General features: G+C 45.3%; 1 protein-coding gene across 1 annotated transcript; it reads right to left on the bottom strand.

Moving 5' to 3' along the window:
• Positions 1 to 2,815: 2,815 nt before the first annotated feature.
• LOC144759084 (endogenous retrovirus group PABLB member 1 Env polyprotein-like) lies at positions 2,816 to 4,327 on the bottom strand. The gene has a single exon (XM_078646468.1). It carries the CDS (start codon positions 4,325 to 4,327, stop codon positions 2,816 to 2,818), a length of 1,512 nt encoding a protein of 503 aa, XP_078502594.1.
• Positions 4,328 to 23,796: the final 19,469 nt, after the last annotated feature.

Here is a 23,796-nt window from a genome sequence, read left to right as displayed (position 1 = left end):
TTTACCACACATTGTCACTTAATATAGTTTATTATCACCCACACATACTCATTTGGTCCTGAGGAAAGCCAGTTTTAATCAAAAGGCCTGGCTGAAACATGTAGACCACAAGGACGTAGGAGCTCTTAATACACTCCACATCGTCCACAGCCTTTTTATCTTGCTAACAGGGGCCCAGGTATTAAAATTTACCTTTCACCCTCGGGAACTGGGACCACCTGTATAGCTTTTAACTTTTCACGTTCATTCTCACCTTCACTGCACACTCAGCAAGCATACCAGCTCCTCAGTAATCTGGAGTCGCAGCACACCCGGGACACATTCGGTGTCACTGTGGTGGGCCCGATGATGAAGCATGACACCAACTAGGTTGGTGTGTGAGGGCTTCATGATCAAACCTAAGGGTTTGCCCGCAGATATACCTCCTGAGTCTCACTAACACAACCTAGCTAGTCCTATATTGATATTTCTACATATAAACAGGGGACCCGGACTAGCTTACCTAGTCCTCTCTCTCCCTTTTGATTTGCTGCTTTGTATTTAGTTCACATGCAATGTTCTCTTATAGCAGTTCTGTCCTCTTCTGAAGCGGGTAAAGTCCGCGCTACACAAGCACGCATAAATAATACAATGAACCCTCGCGACCCCTGCCGCTTCAAAGGCGGCTCGAACCTGCTTTCCCAGCGCCAGAGCTGGCAGCTCTGGCCGATATGCCACACCATTACATAATGAAACATGAGCTTTGTATTTAGTTCACATGCAATGTTCTCTTATAGCAGTTCTGTCCTCTTCTGAAGCGGGTAAAGTCCGCGCTACACAAGCACGCATAAATAAATAATACAATGAAGCCTCGCGACCCCTGCCGCTTCAAAGGCGGCTCGAACCTGCTTTCCCAGCGCCAGAGCTGGCAGCTCTGGCCGATATGCCACACCATTACATAAGGAAACATGAGCTTTGTATTTAGTTCACATGCAATGTTCTCTTATAGCAGTTCTGTCCTCTTCTGAAGCGGGTAAAGTCCGCGCTACACAAGCACGCATAAATAATACAATGAACCCTCGCGACCCCTGCCGCTTCAAAGGCGGCTCGAACCTGCTTTCCCAGCGCCAGAGCTGGCAGCTCTGGCCGATATGCCACACCATTACATAAGGAAACATGAGCTTTGTATTTAGTTCACATGCAATGTTCTCTTATAGCAGTTCTGTCCTCTTCTGAAGCGGGTAAAGTCCGCGATACACAAGCACGCATAAATAAATAATACAATGAACCCTCGCGACCCCTGCCGCTTCAAAGGCGGCTCGAACCTGCTTTCCCAGCGCCAGAGCTGGCAGCTCTGGCCGATATGCCACACCATTACATAAGGAAACATGAGCTTTGTATTTAGTTCACATGCAATGTTCTCTTATAGCAGTTCTGTCCTCTTCTGAAGCGGGTAAAGTCCGTGCTCCACAAGCACGCATAAATAAATAATACAATGAACCCTCGCGACCCCTGCCGCTTCAAAGGCGGCTCGAACCTGCTTTCCCAGCGCCAGAGCTGGCAGCTCTGGCCGATATGCCACACCATTACATAATGAAACATGAGCTTTGAGCCAGATCTAGGAGCCTAAATACCGGTCGGTAACAGCGGATTTCGGCCGTTACCGACCGGTATTTAAGAAATGGCATGTAGGGGCAGAATTTTACAAAATCGGTAAATTTACCGATTCGGTAAATTTACCGATTTTGTAAAATACCGAATCAGTATTTTTACCGATTCAGTAAATCCCAAATGTAGGTGGGACTTTTCTGAGTCTCAAAGGCCCTACAAATTCGGTATTTTACCACCCACTCCAATTGGGTTTTAAAATACCGAATTCAGGTGTTGAGATCCCGGGTTTTTCAGAACCGGTGCTACACCGGTAACCCAGCGGTGTCAGGGAACACACCCAATGACCTCGAGTTCTTTCTTGATTCAGACCACAGAAACTCAGAGTCTTCTAGGTGAAGTTAAGGATCGATTTTATTGGCTGCAACCAAGGTAACAAGCGTCCTAGAAGTACAACACACGGGAAGTATATTCTCAGGAGACTGTCGCCATTCACAAAGTCAGGCTTCTCTTTTTATACGAAATATTGTGCTTTAGGCAAACATTCTTTACATTTTACTAAACCATAGAAATGTTTCTATTACAAAGGAAAAGCAGAGTCATGATGACAAGGCCATAGTTCAGTTTGTCCATCCCATAATAAATTACAAGGCAAGGCCCAGCATTCTCATCAGATATCGGTGGACCCTCAATAAAGATGGTCACCTCCCCATCATAAAGCAAGTAAGAGAAAGGAGCAGGGACAGGTGTGAGCAAGATTCGGCAGGGTGCGTGTGTGCGATGAAAAGGTTTTATGGTAGGCTGTGCCTTGATGCTATCTTGTTCGGCCACTGGGAGAGGAACTGACCAAACAGGTTCGGCCTGGGGCAATGGTTCCAACTTGCCCAGGTCAGGGAAGAGTCAATCAAGGTGTACGTGTCCTTTGGGATTTGAATTCAGCTGGATTATAAGCCTATGTACAGGGCAACTCACTAAAATGGCTGCCGTACACAAAATGGAAGCCAAGGGTTTGGGACGTAAATGACGATTTCGAGGTGAAACCGTCCCTCGAATACGACGAAAATGCTTGTGCATTGTATACTTGTCATTATCGGTCTTTTGATACTAGATTCGTCCTGTTACGACGAAGTATAATTCTCGAGTCCAAAATTAATACACGAGTCCAGACATTTTCAGAACCACAAATCCTCCTTTTGCCCTTATATAGGCAATTCAACCTAATCTCATGCTAATCTGAGTCCAGGTCTATATTCCTAAAGTCATTGAGATGTTGCTGTAACATCATTCTAGTACTTAGCTCATCTCTTGATACAGGTTTCCTTACACATGATGTAACACAGAGGCTACATATTGCAGGAGCACACTGCACGCACAGACAGAACAGGAAAAGAATGGCTAAGACCATCCCAATGACCATCAGAATTTTCCATCCCCAGCCGGATATCAGTTCCCAGAACCACCCCATTACCGACCAATCTCCTTTATCCACATGAATAGATTCGGAAATCTTATGCAGTTTGGAGATGGCCTGGTACACTGTTGGAGCGTTATCTGGGATGAAAACACAGCAACTCGATTGGATCAATCTACATACCCCACCTCGGTCTGCAAGTATGACATCTAAAGCGGCCCTGTTTTGAAGGGTCATAAGCCGATCCGACTGGAGCTCAGCAGTCAAGTTACTAAGGGCACCAGCAGTTTCAATCACGGTGGACTCAACCACCCTTGTTAATTGCCTTATGTTACTGCTGTTAACCATGCATCCCCAGAACGGCAGAAAACTCTTTGCAAAGTCCCCAATTTCTTGACCTGCAGTGTCTTCTTTACTCAAGACACCTCTAACTACCCTTGTCTTGTGGTAATCTGCCGCAGCTGTGTAGGTGGGAGGCAACAGGAACGAAACAAAACATGAGCCCGAAAAGTCAGGGGGTAACCATGTATAGGCTCTATCATGACAGATGAAATAAGTACCCTTAGCTGCTAAAAACGCAGGGGAAGTCTGAGACCCAAAAACATACGTTTCAATACAGACACTCTTTCCTAACTGAGCTCTGGGATTCTTGCCAGTACCTTGCAGACACAGGTGGCCCTGATGGGGTACAATCCAAATCGGGGAAGATCTCTTAGCTTGCGGCTTCTCACTCAGAGTAGCTTCATATCCGGTCACGTTCCAATTTAAATATGCAAATATCTCGTCGTCCGGGGTAGCTTCATAAGAAATTTCTTCCTTAATCATGTCAACTATTCCTTTAACTAGGGTGCTGGTCTTGGGGTTGTCTTTCACAGAACGTAGGGGTTGGACTTCTCGTGCATATATGAACATTGTTCTATATGCCCACACAGAACCATTATGGCTGAAAGGCAGGATTAGATAAGGGATACCTTTGTCCGTAGTGTGAGGCATAAGGCCACAAACCCAGTAGTTAGTTGTGTTCATCACTAGTTGGTGTTGGTGCAAGAGCTGAACAAAGGAGTTATTAATACATTCTAATCTCCTGGCGGATTCGTGTTCGGGAAGGGGTTGAATAGAGTGAGAGGAAACAGTAGGAGGGGGTATAGGCGATGCAGTGGGTGCAAATGTCACTTGAAAAGAGAATAAAACATAACTTATAAAAAATATAATCACACTGAATAACATAAAAATGCACAATATCAAGAAGCTTTTCTTTGTCATTGTATTACAGATCTTTGTTTTAAAGTTCGTTTTCTGGGCAGGTCTCTCCACATCGGGAAACACCATCCTTTCTAAAGTGCTGCCCGCGACGGTAGGTTGATTCTGCTAAGGAATGCTTCTGTCAGTCCAGGGCAACTCTCTCGGACCAACCAGAACCGCCGACCTAACGTCGTCAGCTGCACCCCGAAGACTTTGGGCAATCGCGGCCCTAGCAGCGGAACCCGAATGGCGGTTCGAAAAACAAAAATAAGCAAGTTTCTCAGATGGGAGAGCTGCACTTTCAAAAATAGGAAGGAAAAAGAATATTTTTTTATTTGTCCATAGGTCTTGGTCTCAAATTGTAAAAGAAATCACTTTTATTGGTTCGTATTTCTCGGTCTCAAATTGTATCTTTGTTTTCCAGGTACTGTTTGGTCGTGGAACAAGAGTTCAGGTTCTGTAGTGTCTAATTGCTTTGACGGTGATACAACTGGTTGCAGAATGTTGTTGCTCTTTTTTTCAGTCAGTGTTCCTTTAACGCGTGCATCACTAAAAGGTAGAAAACGGGGTATAGTTTCAGTTTCTGAGTCACCGACACCCTCCTGGACCCACTGGTCATATGGCAGAGGAAGGGGGATCCTTTTACAATGGACCCCGTGGATCCAGTGCTTCTTTCACTCCACTCGGACTGCCGATCTTGTGGAGAGAAGGACGAGGTGCGGTCCGGTCCACCTGGGCTGGTCGTTTTTAGTTCTCTGAAAATTCTTGACCAAGACCCAGGATCCAGGGTCGATCCGATGTCCTGGAGTCTCAGAGACCGGAGGCAGGGTGTTGTGAACCTGTTGATGCAAAATACGCAATTTAGCCGTCAATTCATACAGGTAGTCAAGCAAAACAGGGTGTTCGAGCTCGCTGAACTTGGTGGGTCGTGGCACTCCCCATATGTTGGCCGGGCCGCCAAAAACAATTTCATAAGGACTGAGTTTCACTCGTGAATGCACAGTCATTCTGGTGGACAGGAGTGCTAAAGGTTAGAGCGTCAGGCCATTTAAGACCTGTGCTCGCTTGAATTTTGGCCAGTTTAAGTTTTAAAGTGCCGTTGTAGCATTCTACTAATCCAGCTGATTGAGGGTGATTTGCAGCGTGAAACTTCTGCTGTATACCTAGCCCTTCACATACTCTCTTCATTACTCGACCCACAAATTCACTTCCGTTATCACTCCGGACCATTCTAGGCATTCCGAACCTGGGGAAGAACTCTTTCACAAGGGCTTTCGCTGTGGATAAGGCAGTATTGTCTTTTAGAGGATATGCTTCTACCCATCTCGAGAAGGCAAAAACAACAACGAGTACGTATTTTAAATTGTTGCACCTCTCCATGTGGATGAAATCTAGCTGCAAAACCTTGAACAGATACGTAGAAGTTGCAAAATGACCAGCTGGAGTTGGGGTTCCCCTACCAGGATTGTGTTTCAAACATACCATGCAATTCTTGACCACATTCTCTGCACACTTGAGGATTCCTGAATTTTGCCATACTGGGGCCAACAACTCGCAAATCCCTTTCACGCTGATATGAGCCATTCCATGAGCCATTGTAACCACTGCAAGCACGTATGCATCGGGTAACAACCATGACTCGCTAACAATGTTAATTCGTAACCTGACAATCGAGCACTAGTTAAGTGCTGTGTCTTGGTTCTATTTAACAACGTGTCTATTGCATGTGGGACCATAACGACTGGTGTATTATTCATTCCTAGGCCAGCAGACTGTCGAATAGAAACAGCTGCTGCCACTGTGGCTCTTAAACAACTTGGCAATGCTCTAGCTACCAGATCCAGAGTCGACGAAAAATACGCGCATGGACGTTGTTTGTCCCCAAATAACTGAGTCAGCACTGACAATGCACAACCTTCCTTCTCATGGACATACAATGTAAAAGGCTTACTGTAGTTGGGGGTACCTAACACAGGAGCCGAACATAATGCTGTGCGCAGTTCAGAAAAACTTTTCTGACACTCTTCAGACCAAGGAACGGGATTGGGTGTGTCTTTACACGTTAATGCCACCAAAGGTTTGGCTAATAACGAAAAATTTGGAATCCACTGTCTACAGTACGATGTAATGCCCAAGAAAGCACGCACTTCTCTCTGTGTTCTTGGTACACTCAATTTCGCTATGGCCTGTATTCTTTCTGGGGTCAGTTTCCTTCCCTCCTTCGATAAGAGATGACCTAAGTAGGTCACTTCTTGTCGGCAGTATTGTAATTTTGAAAGTGACACCTTGTGATGCAAATCACACAAATGTCGCAACAATGACAACGTGGCTTTCTTACATATTTCCTCAGTATCTGCAGCAATGAGCAAATCATCAACGTACTGTACGAGAGTAGCACTTTCAGGTAAAACAATCGTATTAAGCTGTGTTTTGAGAGCTTGACTGTATATTGATGGACTTTCACAGTAGCCCTGGGGAGCGCGTGTAAAGCGGAAGCTGCGTCCTCCTAAACTGAAGGAAAAAATATCCCTGCTCTCCTCGGCAATCGGGATGCTGAAGAAAGCATTCTTCAAGTCAATCACCGAGAACCAAGTGGCAGAAGCTGGAATCATGGTCAATAGTGTAGTAATGTCGGGGACAACTGGGAATTGTGGCACAACGATCTTATTCACCTCTCTGAGATCAATCACAAATCTGTACACGGGTGGCTGAGATGTATCAGTTCGTTTTAAAACAGGCAGAACGGGACTATTGCAAACGTTGCCTCTTGTCTCTTCAATCACATCTTTTTCAATGAGCTTGTAAACGATCGCTAACAAAGCTTTCTCGCCCTCACTAGAAATTCTATATTGGGGAATTCGTGGCATTTGAACATTGGCTTTCAATGTTACAACATATGGTGGTATTTCTAAAAGACCAACATCATTAGGACCAGCAGCCCAAAGAATATCTGGAAGAAACGACAATTCTGCTGGAAGTTTATCCCTTGACAAATACATTGGAGAAACCACTTTCTTACCTAAAGTGAGTTTTACTCCTGAAGGAGAACAGTACAAAGTCGCATACAACCTTTTTAACAGATCCAATCCCAGCAAGTTTTCACCACAACCTGTTGTCAGGATAAGGGGTGCTTCTAATTCACGAGGACCAACAGAAAGAGACAAAGGGTCAGAAATCGGATTTCTAACTGGGGTGCCAGAAAAACCTACAGAAACATTCATTTCGCCAGACAAAGGTGCGCCAGGGAGTTTGGAGTGCATAATAGAACTCTTTGTAGCACCTGTATCCAACAGAAAAGGTTCTGACACACCTGATGTAATCACCCCAACGTATGGTCCACTCTGATCTACTGGAACTGAAACAACTCCCTCTCTTTGTCTATGGCTGTCCTAGCAATCGTTACCCTCCCAATGCTCATCTTCTGTATAGTAATCATCGACATAGTATTGAGCTGTCCTGTCAGATGCGTTATTCTGCTGATCGAACTTATTCATAGAATTTTGTGGTGGAAGGGGACATGCGTTCTGAGGGACGTTTCCGCGTCCTCTACCTCTAGGTGCTTGCTGAACACCACGACCTCTTGTGTTTGAACCACCATTTGCGCGCTGTAACAGAATAGGGCAATTATACTTGAAATTACCCTCTTCCTTGCAATATGAACATTGGTTGGGGCCCACAGGGACACGTGGCTGAGTATACTCGACTCTTTGCGAGTTCCTCTGATACTGTTGAGGCTGCTGAAAATTATTCTGATAGTTATTCTGACCACTATTATTCTGATTACCACCACCACGTGGCGGATATGCTTGCTGTAACAAAACCTTCGTTTTCAACTCCTTAGTCTTCTTTCCTGCTCTATCTTTTTCGTCTTTGTCTCTATTTTCGTAGTACTGTGCAGTAGCTAATATCTGCGCTGAAGACGAAACTGCCCAAGAACTTTCTGAATCCTTTAACTTTTTACACAATTCTGGAAGCAGATTGTGCACGAATGTATCGACGAACAATCTCTGACCACCTTCTGTGGTCATATCTTGACCACTGTGGTCGACAAATGTCTCTTCAAATCTGGTGAAGAAATCTGAGACAGTTTCTTCTTCTGCTTACATGCAGACAACTTATCCCAATTTACACGTATTGCAGGCATTATCGTTTTCATGTAATCAACTATCTTACCAGGAAGTTCGGCTACTAAAGGCTCAGGCTTAGCGCCACCAATTTGTCAGGCATCTGCAGCAGCAATATTAGCCCACGAGTCACCTAATTCCGGATCATGATCTGTATGACGAATCTTACCCCATAAAGGCTGTGGAACAACATTTCCAAATAACATATCGATATCGGCTAAATTCATGATACATGACCCTGCAGTCTGTGACAACTCTTTATAATACCCAGCAGGATTTTTACGCGGATCAGGTAATGTCTGTTTAAGGGCTAAAACTTCAGCTCGCTTCCATGGGACATGTACCCACACACGCTGAAAGTGTGGCAGAATAGGTGGGTCAACAGTTGTGTCACCCTCTCTCCATTGTGGGGGAACTTCTCTCATAGGGTACTGTCGCGCCTTTTTCCTACCAGATGCACCATGCTCAGATTGTGATCCAGAAGTGCTCCCCTTACTCCGATATGATAACAATATCTCAACCGCTCTCTCGACATAGGGACCTACGATCATGCCCTCTCCAAACTTGAACCGTACACGACACAACTCTTGCGGGTTGCATTCCAGATCATTGTCTTCCAAATCCTCACAGAGGAAAACACACATTTGCTCAAAAACATATCTCTGCGTCGGTGCTTCCCACTGACGGAAGACTTCCATGACAGACTCTACATCATACTTTACAGTATCCATAACCCATTTATGAGCTAAACGATTCAATGAATCTCTCTCTTGATAGTCAGGCAGTTGACTTCGCAACTGTCTTCGTCCTGTGTTAGGGGTCATAGTAGGCGACCCGAAAAGAGGTGAGAAAATATTAGTTACAGTGCTGGCCATTCTCTGTCGAACGGAAGGAGAAACTGAAGGGAGAACAGGTAGAAAAACGGGGTGAGATAAGGCAGAAGTAGAGGCAGTAGCAGAGGGAGCATTAGGAGAAATAGAAGGTGCACTAGGCAAAGTCGTAGAAGGCATAGGTGAAGTAGATGTAGTCGGTGGGCCTTGAGGAGGCTGCACCGAAGGAGCAGGAGCCAGCTGAAGAGCAGCTGCTGATTGCTGTAGAGGAGCAGGAGGCAATGCAATCACGGGTTGCGCAACTAAGGGTTGCGGAGGTGCTGTAGGAGTCTGCGCATAGGGGGGTGGTGAACTTAATAAATGTGCCATTAACGGATCTTTTTCAATGTTTTTCGCTGCATCCTGCTTGGGACGCGGCAAAACTGGATAGCATTTATCTATCACCATTTTACGTTGCCTGTGCAACTGCTCACTCATCTGTTCTTCTTCATTGTCTTTAAACTGCATAGCAGCTTGCATTACGGAAATACCCCTTTCTCTCTTATTTTTCTTCTCTAATTTAATTTCCTTCTGTCTGGCCTCTTTACGCCATAGGCGGAAAGAGTCAAACATCGCCGGCCGGGCTTTCTTTTTGAAAAGTTTAACTTCAAGGTTATCTAAGATTTCGGTATCAAAGCTACCATGTTGGGGCCATTTTAAAACACCATCTTTCCTGGTGTATTTGATCCACACTTCATTGTATGTGATGGGGCCTACTCCGTGTTTGACATATAACTCGTAAGTTGGAGTTCCAACCGGAGGAACCGGACATGAGTCCTCCAATCGGGAGTCCCTATTATTACAACCAAGACAAAACAAATTTCCAAGTCTAAGACCAGGCATCTTCGCTCTCTAGTCTAGTTCCAAACTTCAAAGGATGATCGATTACGATATTTCTCGTGAATACACGAGTCCTTCGGTTTTGGTGCTTGCAAGTACCAACAAATTATCCCAAAGGATACCCAAGACTAAAACCAACTAAGGACTGGGAGACGCTCCACTTATACTTAACTGAGATATCGATGACGTCACCAGAAGACTCGTCTTAGTGTTTCGCTCTACCAAACTTCAACGGTCCAAATTAGGGCGATAGCCAGGGCAGCAGTCCTTCGTAGCCGTCGGGAAGCGGGGAACCTCGCAGCAAAGACCTTCGGACCACGTCGACATGCAGGGGTCGATGAAGTGGTTGGCCGTCCTCCGGAATTTTCACACGAATTTCCTCACGAACCTCTGGCTGGGCTGGTACCGCTGGAATCGCCCCAAACGTTGGGCGCCAGCTGAGGTACTGTGTTTTTAAGAACCGGCACAGAACTGGTAACCCAGCGGTGTCAGGGTACACCCAGAGACCTCAAGTCCTTCCTGATTCAGACCACAGAAACTCAGAGTCTTCTAGGTGAAGTCAAGGATCGATTTTATTGGCTGCAACCAAGGTAACAAGTGTCCTAGAAGTACAACACACTGGGAGTATATTCTCAGGAGACTGCTCAAATTTACAAAGTCAGGCTTCTCTTCTTATACAGAACTTTAAGCTTCAGGCAAACATTCTTGGTTTTACGGTAGATCATTGACATATTTTCAATACAAAGAAAAAGCAGAGTCATGATGACATGTCCATATTTCACTTCGTCCAGCCCACGACAAATCACCCGGCAAGGCCCAACATTTCATCAGATATCGTTGGACCCCCAATAAAAACGGGCACCTCCCCATCATAAAGCAAATGAAGCAAAAAGAGCAGAGACAGATGTGAGCAAGATTCGGCAGGTGTGTGTGCGATGAAAAGGTTTTATGGCTTGTTGAGCCCTGATGCTATCTTGTTCGGCCACTAGGAGAGGAACTGACCTAACAGGTTCGGCCTGGGGCAATGGTTCCAACTTGCACAGGTCATAGGAATGTCGATTAAGGTGTACGTGTCCTTTTGGGATCGAATTCAGCTGGATTATAAGCCTATGTAAAGGGCAACTCACAAAATGGCTGCCATACATAAAATGGAAGCCGAGGGTTCTGAACGATAATGACGATTTCGAGGTGAAATCGTCACTCGAATATGCTGAAAATGCTTGTACATGGTGTACTCGTCATTCTCGGTCTTTTGATATCAAATTCGTCATGTTTCAACAAAGTTTAATTCTCGAGTCCAGAATTACTTATATGAGTCCAGAATTTTCAGAACCACACTGTAACAAATTACCAATAAACCTCTTACATGGATATACCTCCTGGCTACCTGTGATTATCATTACAATTCATCTACAACAGTTACCAAACAACTTAAAAGGACACACATATGAAAAGTTTGCCAAGCTTCCTTTTTTCAACAGCTCCACTATCGTCTTGTGGAACATAGCAGGTTTAAACCTTGATAAAATATCTCGGTTCCTAGGTATCCAACCTTCAATAGTATGCCTACAGGAAACTTGGTTTGTCGATAATTTTGACCAAAAAAATTACTTTGTCTTCAATACTCCAGCCACAAGGACCAGACGAGGACATGCAGAGGGAGGCCTGGCTATCCTGTTATCAGATGAATTAATCTAGGACCTTGAAATAATTCACCTAACTAGCCCACAATGTCTTAACCTAAAGCACTTAGATAAAAATGCCCGTACTAAGTCAATATTTCTGTTTAACATTTTTGTTCCTCCTGGGTTTGAACATGATACAATACTCAAACATATTCAACAAAATAAATATCACCCTAGGTTCAAATGAGAATACACAGATACTCCTAACGGGTGATTTTAATGCAAAGATATCTAATTCTCGACTACATGCATTTCGGAATTCGGTCCTGCTCTATCCCAGCGGCAGTTTTCCCAGACTATGTCAAAACGAATAAAAGAGGGCACATCATATTGGAACGAATCAATGAAATCAACAGGATAATTTTAAACGAAAGAACGAGAGGAGATGTGCCAGGTTCATATATGCGGAAGGGTCCATCAGGGCTATCTAGACTGGACTATATTATCATCAGTTACGACTTATTCAATACATTTTGCAGTTTATCTACACAATTTGTCCAAAGCAGTGACCACGCAGTACTTCGTCTGGAAATAGACATCCCTCTTCAGCCAGTTTCTATATGGTCTCTATAACATGGTAGAGGAGAGGTATTAGTCAAAGCCAGCCCGAATATTTTGGAGCAGCGAGAATTTTACCAAATTAACAAAGAAATTAATAGGATAATTGAGTTCCAGTCACTTGAGCAAACTAACGAGAGAGCCAATCCAATCTCCTAGTTTGAAAGTACTAAAATCTTGATAATAATAATAATTATAATAATAATAATCCACATTTTGTAAAGCGTGAACCATCACCCGTAAGGGTCTCTAGGCGCTGGGGGCCGTCGGGAAGATTAAGCAAGCTATTGCCCAGAGTCACATGGTGCTGGGCTAATCTGCCGCCAACCCCGGTGATCGAACCGTGATACCCAGATTCCGGAGTCAGTCACCCTGGCCGCGGCGCCACACCTCTCCCCTATCGAGTACTATGCGGAGGAAGTCTCTTCCTATTAAAAATAGTCCCTTAAAAAAGGAAGGCTCGATAATTAACCTCCTTTTTAGGAAAGTAAATAAGCTAACCAGGCAGCAATTTACAAATTTCTCTCCGGCTAGGAAGGCCAAAATTTCCACCCTGAAGGAAAGACAAAAAAGGCTCTGCATGAAAGAAAATAGAAGAAGAATGGACAGATACTGGGTAGACCTGCACAAAGCCATTTAACGTTACATAACATACGCCTCCCTCTCCGAGTAGGGGTGGTAGTGGAGGTGACTCGGGCATTTGAGGGCAGGTTCATGGCTCTGAGTCTGAGAGGGCTTTCTTCGGTCAGCCAGGCCCAAGCCAATTCCAGGGTGTCAAAGAAATATGTATTATCCTGAAAGACAATGCGTAGCCGAGCCGGGATGAGACATCTATATTGTGGGAAACATCATAAACCAGGATGATTTAACCACGACTCACCTGAACAACGAGGAGAGAATAACGAAGACTGATGAACAACGTCGGCCGGAACAACGAAAGGCTGAACAACGAAGTATAACGTGTCCTGTATACCGTCACTCCTCATAATTAAGGGAAGATTGGGAAGGGTGTGGGGGGTCTCCCACCAAAAAAAGGATTAATTAAAAATAAATAAATAATGGTATGCGTTGTCAAAGCATAAAAAGATAGAACATTTAGAACAGTTTTTAAAAAAAAATTGGTTCACGCAAGAAGTATTGCAAGTACAATAGTGCCATCTAATGGCCAAACACGAGATGTTTAATTTCGTGGTTTAGGAAGTCGTGCTTAAAAAGGTAGTGGTTAAAAATAGATCGTGGTTAGGCTTTCGTGGTTAAGGCAATCGTGGTTTAGGCAGTAGTTGTTTAGACATACAACCCTATATTGTAGGTTAAGAGTGTACAACTTTTGCTTGACTTCCATGTACAAACGTCTTTGGGTCTGGACCTCCCTTATGTAGTCTGGGAATATCATAATAGTATGGTTTTGGAAGGATAGGGTTTTCTGAATGTGGGCCTGTCGTAAGATTGAGTCACTGGCTCTGAAATTGAGGATCCTCGCAATGATGGGCCAGTGCAGGGCACCCGGAGGGGTTTGATGCCAGGGAGCGGTGGGCCCGTTCTACTGCAAACTAAGATGATAAAGCGTCTTTGGGCATCCATGAGGTGATCCATTGCTGAACAAAGGACTCCACAGGGCCTTGTTCTTAGCCCTCTGGAAATCCCACCAGGCGCAGAATGTTGCATCCAGATCTGTTCTCAGCCCGTTTATGTAGTTCCTTGGCTTCGGTTTGCAGTTGGGTCATCTGTTCTTTCAGTCTCTGGGCGTAGTCTTCAACCGAGGAGATGCGGGATTCAGTTTCAGTAATGCGGGCTGTCTCATTGTGGTGATCCTGTCGTGCTGTCGGAGCAGGACCTTATCCACCTGGACCTCCCCGATCTTATTGCCAACCGAGGCCTGGGAGGCCCTAATGGCTTGCAGGATCGTATTAAGGTCGTATCCTACCGGAGCGGGCCTCTCGGCAGTCCCGGACAGGGGCCTAGCATCGTTGCCAGTGTTTTGGTCGATTTTGGTCTGCGTTGCAGCAGGTTTTGGACCGCAGTCTTGTGGTTCTGAAAATCTGGACCCTGTTGTCATCCCGATATCGAGGTCCAATACCCGTGTCACAAAATATCAACGTACCATGACGAATTTGGTGTCAGCGAACCGATAATGATTAGGGCATCATTCCCATGCATTTGCGTCATAATCGAGGGTCGCCAACACCCCCAAATCGTAGTTTCCGTCCCAACCCCTTAGACTCCATTTTGTGAACGGCATCCATCTTACGTCTTGCCCTCATGATAAGTCAATTAAAGGTCGAGCTTGATCTAAAAGGACACGTCCTCCTTCCCTGACTTCCCCCTGACCTATCCCAAACGACTCCACTGCCTTTAGCCAAACCTGTCTGGGCAGCCCCTCGCCCAGTGGCCAAATGCAATAGCATCGATACATAACATTCCCCAAACCATTCACTACATACAAACCATGCTTTCTACAAACACACACCTGTCCTGTTCCCTGTTTATGGCCAGTTTTATGACTAGGAGGTGCCTTCCTTTATTAGGGTTTCATCGATATCTGATGGGAGTTCCGGGCTTGGCAGAGTAATCTATCACACATTGGACATCTAAAATACGGGCTTGCCTACATGACTTCGCTCTTTTGTATTATTGTAGAAATATGTGTATAGCCATATCACAAACTCAAGAATTCTCGCTCGCAGCTATTATTTCTGTATATAAGGAGAAGGCTGGTCCTGTAAAAATGAACAGTCTCCTGAGAACACATGACCCGTGTTTGTCGTGCTTCTAGGACACCTGTTACTTGGTAGCTATCAATAAAAACTCGATCTCTGACTCGACTAGAAGACTCCGTGTTTCTGTGGTCCGGAACAGGGAGAACTCAGAGGCCTTCGGGTGTTATCCCCTGGCACCAAACGGGTTCCTAAAAGCCCGTTACCTCAGTTGGCGCCCAACTCGGGGCGATATCAAGCGGCGACGGTCCAAGCCAGATGTTCGTGAGGAGCTTCGTGTGAAAATTCCGGAGGACGGCCAGCCACTTCAGCGACCCCTGTATGTCGACGTGGTTCCGAAGGTCTTTGCTGCGAGGTTCCCGCGTCCCGACGGCTACGAAGGACTGCTGCCCTGACTATCGCCTTGTTTTGGACCCAGTGATCCTTGGTAGAGCGAAACGATAGACGAGTCTTCTAGCGACGTCACCGATCTTCAAATACTTCAGTTAAGTATAAGTGGAGCGTCTCCCAGTCCTTAGTTTGTCCTTAGTTTTTGGTATCCTTGAGATACGCCTTGATTTGGTACTTGCAAGCCCCAAAGCCGAAGGACTTGTGTTTTCACGAGAAATATCGTAATTGATAATCCTTTGAAGTTTGAAGCTAGACTAGTGAGCAAAGATGCCTGGTTTTAGCAGACTTGGAAACTTGTTTTGTTTTGGTTATAGTAAGGACTCCCGATTAGAGGATTCCTGTCCGGTTCCTCCGATTGGAACTCCAACATATGAGCTCTACGTAAAGCACGGCGTAGGCCCTATCACATATAATGAAGTGTGGATAAAATACACCCGCAAGGATGGTGTTTTAAAATGGCCCCAATATGGTAGTTTCGACTCAGAAATATTAGATAACCTAGAGGTCAAATTATTTAAGAGAAAAGCCCGGCCGGCGATGTTTGACTCTTTTCGCTTATGGCGCAAAGAAGCCAAACAGAAAGAAATAAAGTTAGCAAAAAAGAATAAAAGAGGTATGTCGATGGTGCAAGCTGCCGTTGCATACAGGGATAACGAGGAAGAGCAAGAAAGCAAACAAATACTTAGGAGCAAGAAACTAGCAGTAGATAAATGCTACCCGATGTTACCAAATAAGGGACAAGGTCAAGAGGAAAGATCCGAGAAAGATCCATTAATGTCCCACTTATTAAGCTCACCTCCACCTTATGCGTTAGACGCTACTACAACGCCAAAGCGTTTTTCTATACCACGCCCCGGCGCACGAAACACAGCTTTTGCACACACGCCAGCTACTGTTCAGCTGGTTCCTACTTCTCCGGCGCAGCCTTGTCAAGGATCGCCATCTTTACTACCTACCCCATCTACTTCTACGACTTTGCCTACAGCTCCAGCTATTGTCTATGATACCACGTCTGCTACTACTTCAACTTCCTCTACTATTGCCTCTACTTCTTCTTTGCCTCAGCCTGTTTTTTCCGATGCACTTGCTCCTCCGCAAGCTTCTCCTTCTATTAGACAAAGAGTGAGAGGTACCGTCACTGGTCTGCTTTCACCTTTCTTCGGGTCGCCTAAGACGACCCCTAAAACAGAAGATAGACAGTTACGTAGTCAACTGCCTGATTACGAGGAAAGAAAAGTGCTAAATGAACTAGCCCGTAAATGGATTACGGATACTGTTAGATATGATGTTCAGTCTGTTATGGAAGTTTTCCATCAATGGAATGCACCCACTCAGAGATACGTATTCGAAGAAATGTGTGTATATCTGGGCGAAGATTTGGAGACAAATGATCCCACATACACAATGAACGAACTATGGCGTACACGCTTTAAGTTCCACGAAGGCATGATTACAGGCAGAGATGTTGAGAAAGCGATAGAGTTATTACTCTCTTATAGGAGTAAAGGAAACGTCTCTAGATCTTTATACGAAGACGACGTATCAGATAGGAAAAGAGCGAGACAGTACCCCATGAGAGAGGTTCCTCCGGTTTGGAGGGAAGGCGATGCAAATGTAGTACCGCCAATTCTGCCTCATTTCCAGCGTGTATGGGTACATGTCCCCTGGAAACGATCCGAAGTCTTGGCGCTCAAGCAGACATTGCCTGATCCTCGTAAAAACCCGACTGGGTATTATAAGGAGTTATCGCAAACTGCAAGCTCATGTATAATGAATTTAGCGGACATAGACATGCTGTTTGGGAACGTTGTCCCACATCCTCTATGGAGCAAAATACGCCATACGAACCATGCCCAAGAACTAGGTGACTCATGGGCGAACATTGCCGCTATAGATGCTAGACAAATTGGTGGTTCTAAACCTGAGCCGTTAATAGCTGAACTTCCCGGTAGAATTATTGCATACATGAAAACAATAATGCCTGAAGTACGCGTGAACTGGGACAAGCTATCTGCATGCAAGCAGAAGAAAGATGAGAATGTGTCTGACTTTTTCACAAGATTCGAGGAGACTTTCACCGATCATAGTGGTCAGGATATGGCTACCGAGGGTGGCCAAAGATTGTTTGTAGACAAGTTCGTACATAATTTAATCCCTGAACTATGTAATAAATTGAAAGATTCAGAGAGTGCTTGGGCTGTCTCTACGTCAGCTCAAATTTTAGCTACGGCCCAGTACTATGAAAATAGGCGCAAAGACGAGCTAGATAAAGTAGACAGAAAGACAAAAGATTTAAAAACTAAAGTTCTTCTCCAGCAAGCCTATCCACCTCGCACGGCTAGTCAGCCCAGTTATCAACCGCAACATCAGTATTCGAGAAACGCGCAAGGAAACGAGTTTTCCCACCAGCGTATTGCTTATGGCCCAAATCAATGTGCATATTGCAAGGAAGAGGGTCACTTTAAAAGTAATTGTCCGGCTCTTGCGGGACGTTTGAGCGGTGCTTCGGGTGTAAGGGGAAGAGGTGTTCAACATGCCCCTAGAGGTAGGGGCCGTGGAAATTCCACGCAGAATACAACTTCTTTTACGCCTCAGAATTCGATGAACAGCTTCGACCAACAGAATAATGCGTCGACCAGGTCAGCTCAGTACTATGCTGACGACTATTACACCGAACATGAATACGAGGGTAACGATTGCTAGGACAGCCATGGACAAAGAGAGGGAGTTGTTTCAGTTCCAGTAGATCAGAATGGACTTTATGTCGAGGTAATAGCCTCAGTAGTGTCAGAGCCATTTCTGCTGGATACTGGTGCTACAAAAAGTTCTATCATGCACTCGAAACTTCGTGGCGCACCTTTGTCTGGCGAAATGAATGTCTCAGTAGGATTCTCTGGTGCCCCTGTTAAAAAACCCGATCTCCAGTCCTGTATCTCTTTCTATTGGCCCATGCGAATTAGAGGCACCCCTCATTCTTACAACAGGTTGTGGTGAAAACTTGTTAGGATTGGATTTGCTAAAAAGGTTATATGCGACTTTGTACTGTTCACCATTAGGAGTACAACTTACTTTCGGTAAGAAAGTCATTTCTCCAATGTATGTGTCGAAAGAAAATATTGCAACTGAATTGTCGTGTCTTCCTGATGCACTCTGGGCGAATGGTTCTAATGATGTAGGTCGTTTGGAGATAGCACCGTATGTCATAACGTTGAAAGCCAACATTAGGTTGCCACGTATTCCCCAATACAAAATATCTAGCGAATGTGAAAAGGCGTTATTGACTATTGTTTATGACCTGATTGATAAAGACGTCATCGAAGAAACAACAGGAAATGTTTGTAACAGTCCAGTTTTGCCCGTCTTAAAACGTACTGATCCTTCACAACCCCCTGTGTATAGGTTCGTGATCGACCTCAGAGAAGTGAACAAGATAGTTATCCCACAGTTTCCAGTTGTCCCCGACATTACTGCTTTATTGACGATGGTTCCAGCTTCAGCAAATTGGTTCTCGGTGATTGACCTGAAGAACGCTTTCTTCAGTATCCCGATTGCTGAGGAGAGTAGAGATATTTTCGGATTTAATTTAGGAGGACGAAGTTTCCGCTTCAAGTGCGCTCCTCAAGGCTACTGCGAAAGCCCATCAATATTCAGTCAGGCCCTGAAAACACAACTAGACACGATTGTTCTACCAAATGGTTCAACTCTGATTCAGTATGTAGACGATCTACTGATCGCTGCAGACACTGAAGAGATTTGCAAGAAAGCTACGTTATCATTATTGCATCACTTATGTGACATGAAGCACAAAGTGTCTCTTTCCAAACTACAATTTTGCCGACAAGAAGTAACCTACTTAGGTCACATCTTGTCGAAGGAGGGAAGGAGACTGACACCAGAAAGAATACAGGCAATCGCAGAACTAAGTGCCCCAAGGACACAGAGAGAGGTTCGAGCCTTCTTGGGCATTACATCGTACTGTAGACAATGGATACCGAATTTCTCACTACTAGCTAAACCCTTGCTGGCACTACTCTGTAAAGGCACGCCAAATCCTATGCCTTGGTCTGAAGATTGCCAGACGAGTTTTCACAAGTTGCGTGATGCATTATGTTCGGCTCCTGTGTTGGGAAACCCCAACTACAGTAAGCCTTTTACATTATATGTCCACGAGAAGGAAGGTTGTGCATTATCAGTATTAACACAACATTTTGGGGACAGACAGCGCCCATGCGCGTATTTTTCGGCAACTCTAGACCCTGTGGCTAAAGCCCTTCCAAGTTGTCTGAGGGCTACCGCCGCAGCAGCTGTCTGCATCCGACAGTCCGCTGGATTAGTCATGAATAATACTCTGATCGTTATGGTTCCGCATGCAGTAGACATTTTACTAAACAGGACGAAGACACAACACCTTACTAGCGCTCGACTATCCAGTTACGAACTTACGCTGCTAGCAAGTCACATCCACATAAAGAGGTGCGATACACTGAATCCCGCAACGTTATTACCCATTCCGACAGGAACAGACGAGATTGATAAACATGACTGCTGCTTTAGGACAGAAGAAGAGACAAAAGGGAGAGTAGACTTACAGGACACTCCCCTTCCTGAATGCAATGATACTTTATGGGTTGATGGTTCATGTTTCAAGCTGCCGAATGGTGATACGACTGCAGCATATGCCGTAACGACATTACACACCATTATAGAGACTGCGCGCATTTCACATAATTCTGCACAAGCTGCAGAGCTAATTGCGCTTACCAGAGCATGTGTGTTAGCGAAAGGAAAACGAGTGAATGTGTACACTGACAGCCAATACGCCTTTGGTGTGGCTCACAGTTTTGGGAGATTGTGGCGTGAACGTGGGTTTCTTACGTCACATGGTGCAAAGATACAACATGGTCAGCTAGTTAATGAGCTCCTCCAGTCACTGACCTTGCCACTACAAGTTGCCATTATAAAATGTAGTGCACACAAAAAGATTCAGGATGATGTTGGCCGCGGGAATGCATTTGCAGACGAGGTTGCGAAAGAGACTGCAAGGAACACAATGAGTCGGATGTATGTTGTAGGTCCCGCTAGATGGATTACTGATGTAGGAATGTGTGAGGACACCATTGAAAGCGTGAAATCTATACAAGCCGAGGCAACTGAGAAAGAGGTGAATGAATGGAGAGAAAGTAAGGGTAGATTAGACACGAATGGTTGTTGGGTCGAATTGTCAGAACACCAGCGATGGTTATTGCCTAACGCCTATGTACTTGCGGTAGTAACAATGGCTCACGGATTTGCACACATCAGTTCGAGAGGAATCTGTAAAGTATTGGCCCCAGTATGGCAAAATAGCAATATCCCGAAATATGCAGAGAATGTGGTCAGAAACTGTATGGTGTGTTTGAAGTACAATCCCGGTAAGGGAACCCCAACTCCAGCTGGTCATTTTGCGCCTCCAACGTATCCGTTCGAGGTTTTGCAGCTCGATTTCATTCACATGGAGAGATGCAACAATCTGAAGTATGTGCTCGTTGTTGTTTGCGCTTTCTCCAGGTGGGTGGAAGCGTACCCCCTTAAAGACAACACTGCCTTGTCAACCGCCAAAGCCCTTGTCAAAGAGTTCTTCCCGAGGTTTGGCATGCCTAGAATTGTCTGGAGTGATAATGGAAGTGAATTCGTAGGACGCGTGATGAAGAGAGTGTGTGAATTTTTAGGCATACAGCAAAAATTCCACTCTGCGAATCACCCCCAATCAGCTGGATTGGTAGAGTGCTACAACGGCACTTTAAATCTCAAATTAGCCAAAATCCAAGCCAGTACAGGTCTTAAATGGCCTGACGCCTTGCCCCTAGCACTCTTGTCAACGAGAATGACAGTCCATTCCAGATTAGGACTTAGCCCCCATGAGATAGTGTTTGGCCGCCCAGCCAACGTCTGGGCGTGCCAAGACCAAAGAAACTTAGCGAAATAGAGCACCCCGTACTGCTTGACTATTTGTGCGAATTGACAACTAAATTGCGTGTTTTACACCAACAGGTTCACAGTTCCTCTCCACCAGCCTCTGACGATCCAGGTCACTCCATCACACCCGGCACGTGGGTTTTGGTGCGGAACTTCCAGCGCACCAACAACGGACAGCCGAGGTGGACCGGACCTTACCTGGTACTTCTTTCCACGAGGTCAGCGGTTCGGGTGGACGGCAAAAAGAACTGGGTGCACGGGACCCATTGTAAACGGGTCCCTCTGCCCCTTCCATACGACCGGTGGGTCAGCGAAGGAATTGCCGACTCCGAGACAGAATCCATCCCTCGCTTCATCCCTTTCAGCGATGCACGTTTAAAAGAAACTGGTACCGAAAAGGAGAGTGATCATATTTTACAAGGATTTGTGCCACAGTCTATGCAGTTGGACACTACCGAACCTGAGACATTGTTTGAAGACCACACCGTACCTGGGAAAGAACAGTATAATCTAAGGTCAAGACAAAGAGACTAATAAAAAGACACACAAACGAATGTAATTTTCCCTTCCCCCAAGAACTATTTTTGATTTTTCAGCTCTCTCGCTCTCAGGAAACTTGCTCATTTTTGATTTTCGAACCGCCATCCGGTTCTGCTGCTAGGGTCGCGGTTGAAGGCTGGGGAGTGCAACTGGGGACGTTTAGGTCAACGGTTCTGGTTGGTCCAAGGGAGTTACCCCGGACTGAACAGAGCGCACCCCCTGGCAGAACCAACCTACCACCGCGGGCAGCAACTAGAGGATGGAGTTTCCTAGGGTAAAGAGACCTACCAGACTCCCAAACTTTGAAAGACAATTATGCACTGTACTGGCCAAAAGAAAGTTTCTGATAACATGTATTTTAATGTTGTGTAGCATAACGATGTTTTTGACTGGTTATACTCTATTCGTATTCCGAGTTACCTTTCCAAATGACACCCGGCCACAGCCTCCTCCTACTATCTCTCCACACTACTTTCACCCTCTACCTGAACACGAATCTGCCAGAAGACTCGAATTTGTAAATAACTCATTTATTCAACTCCTACACCAACACCAGTCCATCATGAACACATCGAACTGTTGGATATGTGGACTCATGCCACACACAACGGATAAGGGTATCCCATATTTCATCCTGCCTTTCAGTTATTATGGTTCTCTGTGGGCTTTCCAGACCATGTTCCTATTCGCCCTAGAACCATACCCGACACGTTCTACTGAAAGTGATTCCAGTAACAAGGCACTAATAGCAGGGATAAGAAATATGAGTAGAGAGTTCGACACCTATCTTACGATTCCCAAAGATGAACTCACTCCGTACACTCGTTGGAACGTAACCAAATATGGGGTTTACCTGAGTAAGAGCCAGACAGCAAAGAAATCCCGCCCAGTTTGGATAGTACCCAACCGAGGTCACTTATGTTTACAGGGTATCGGCAGGGATCCCAAAGCTCAATTAGGGAAGAGTATATGCGCGGAAACATATGTGTTCGCTTCCCGAACTTCCCCTATACTATTAGCAGCCAAAGGCACGTATTTCGTCTGCCATGACCAAGCTTACACGTGGTTGCCCCCTGACTTCTCAGGTACATGCTTTATCGCATTTCTGCTGCCTCCCACTTACACGGCCAGAGCAGATTACCATCGGACAAGGACAGCTAGAGGTGTCGTGAGTAAAGACGACACCGCGGGTCAGGAATTCGCTGACTTCGCAAAGGGTTTTCTGCCATTTTGGGGGCCTATGGTAAACAGCAGGAATATTCGCCAGTTATCGAGGATAGTTGAATCCGCCGTGACTACAACGGCCGGAGCCCTTGGAAATTTGATGACCGAACTTCAGTCGGATCGACTTATGACCCTTCAGAACCGAGTTGCCCTAGATATCATACTCGCCGATCGTGGTGGTGTGTGTAGAGTGATCCAATCCAGTTGTTGCATTTTCGTCCCTGATAACGCACCGACAGTGTACCAAGCCATCTCTAAACTACACGAAATATCTGATTCCCTCCACGTGGAAAAAGGAGATTGGTCCTTACTAGGGTGGTTCTGGGAACTGATCGCTACATGGGGATGGAAAACACTGATCTTCATTGGGATGATCTTAGCACTTCTGTTTATGTTCTGCCTGTGTATACAGTGCGCTCCTGCACTATGTGGCCTCTGTGCTACGTCATGTGTACGGAAGCCTGTGTCAGGAGACGAACTGAGCAACAGAATGATGTTACAGCAGCATCTCCACGAATTCCTTCATACGGATTTGGACTCCGATTAATATGAATTATTGCCTTACATAAGGGCAAAAGGACGGTCTGTGGTTCTGAAAATCTGGACCCTGTTGTCATCCCGATATCGAGGTCCAATACCCGTGTCACAAAATATCAA

The sequence above is a fragment of the Lissotriton helveticus genome, chromosome 1_1 (genome assembly GCF_964261635.1).
Source record: "Lissotriton helveticus chromosome 1_1, aLisHel1.1, whole genome shotgun sequence".
Lineage (NCBI taxonomy): Eukaryota > Metazoa > Chordata > Amphibia > Caudata > Salamandridae > Lissotriton > Lissotriton helveticus.
This window is presented reverse-complemented; position numbering and strand designations above follow the sequence as displayed.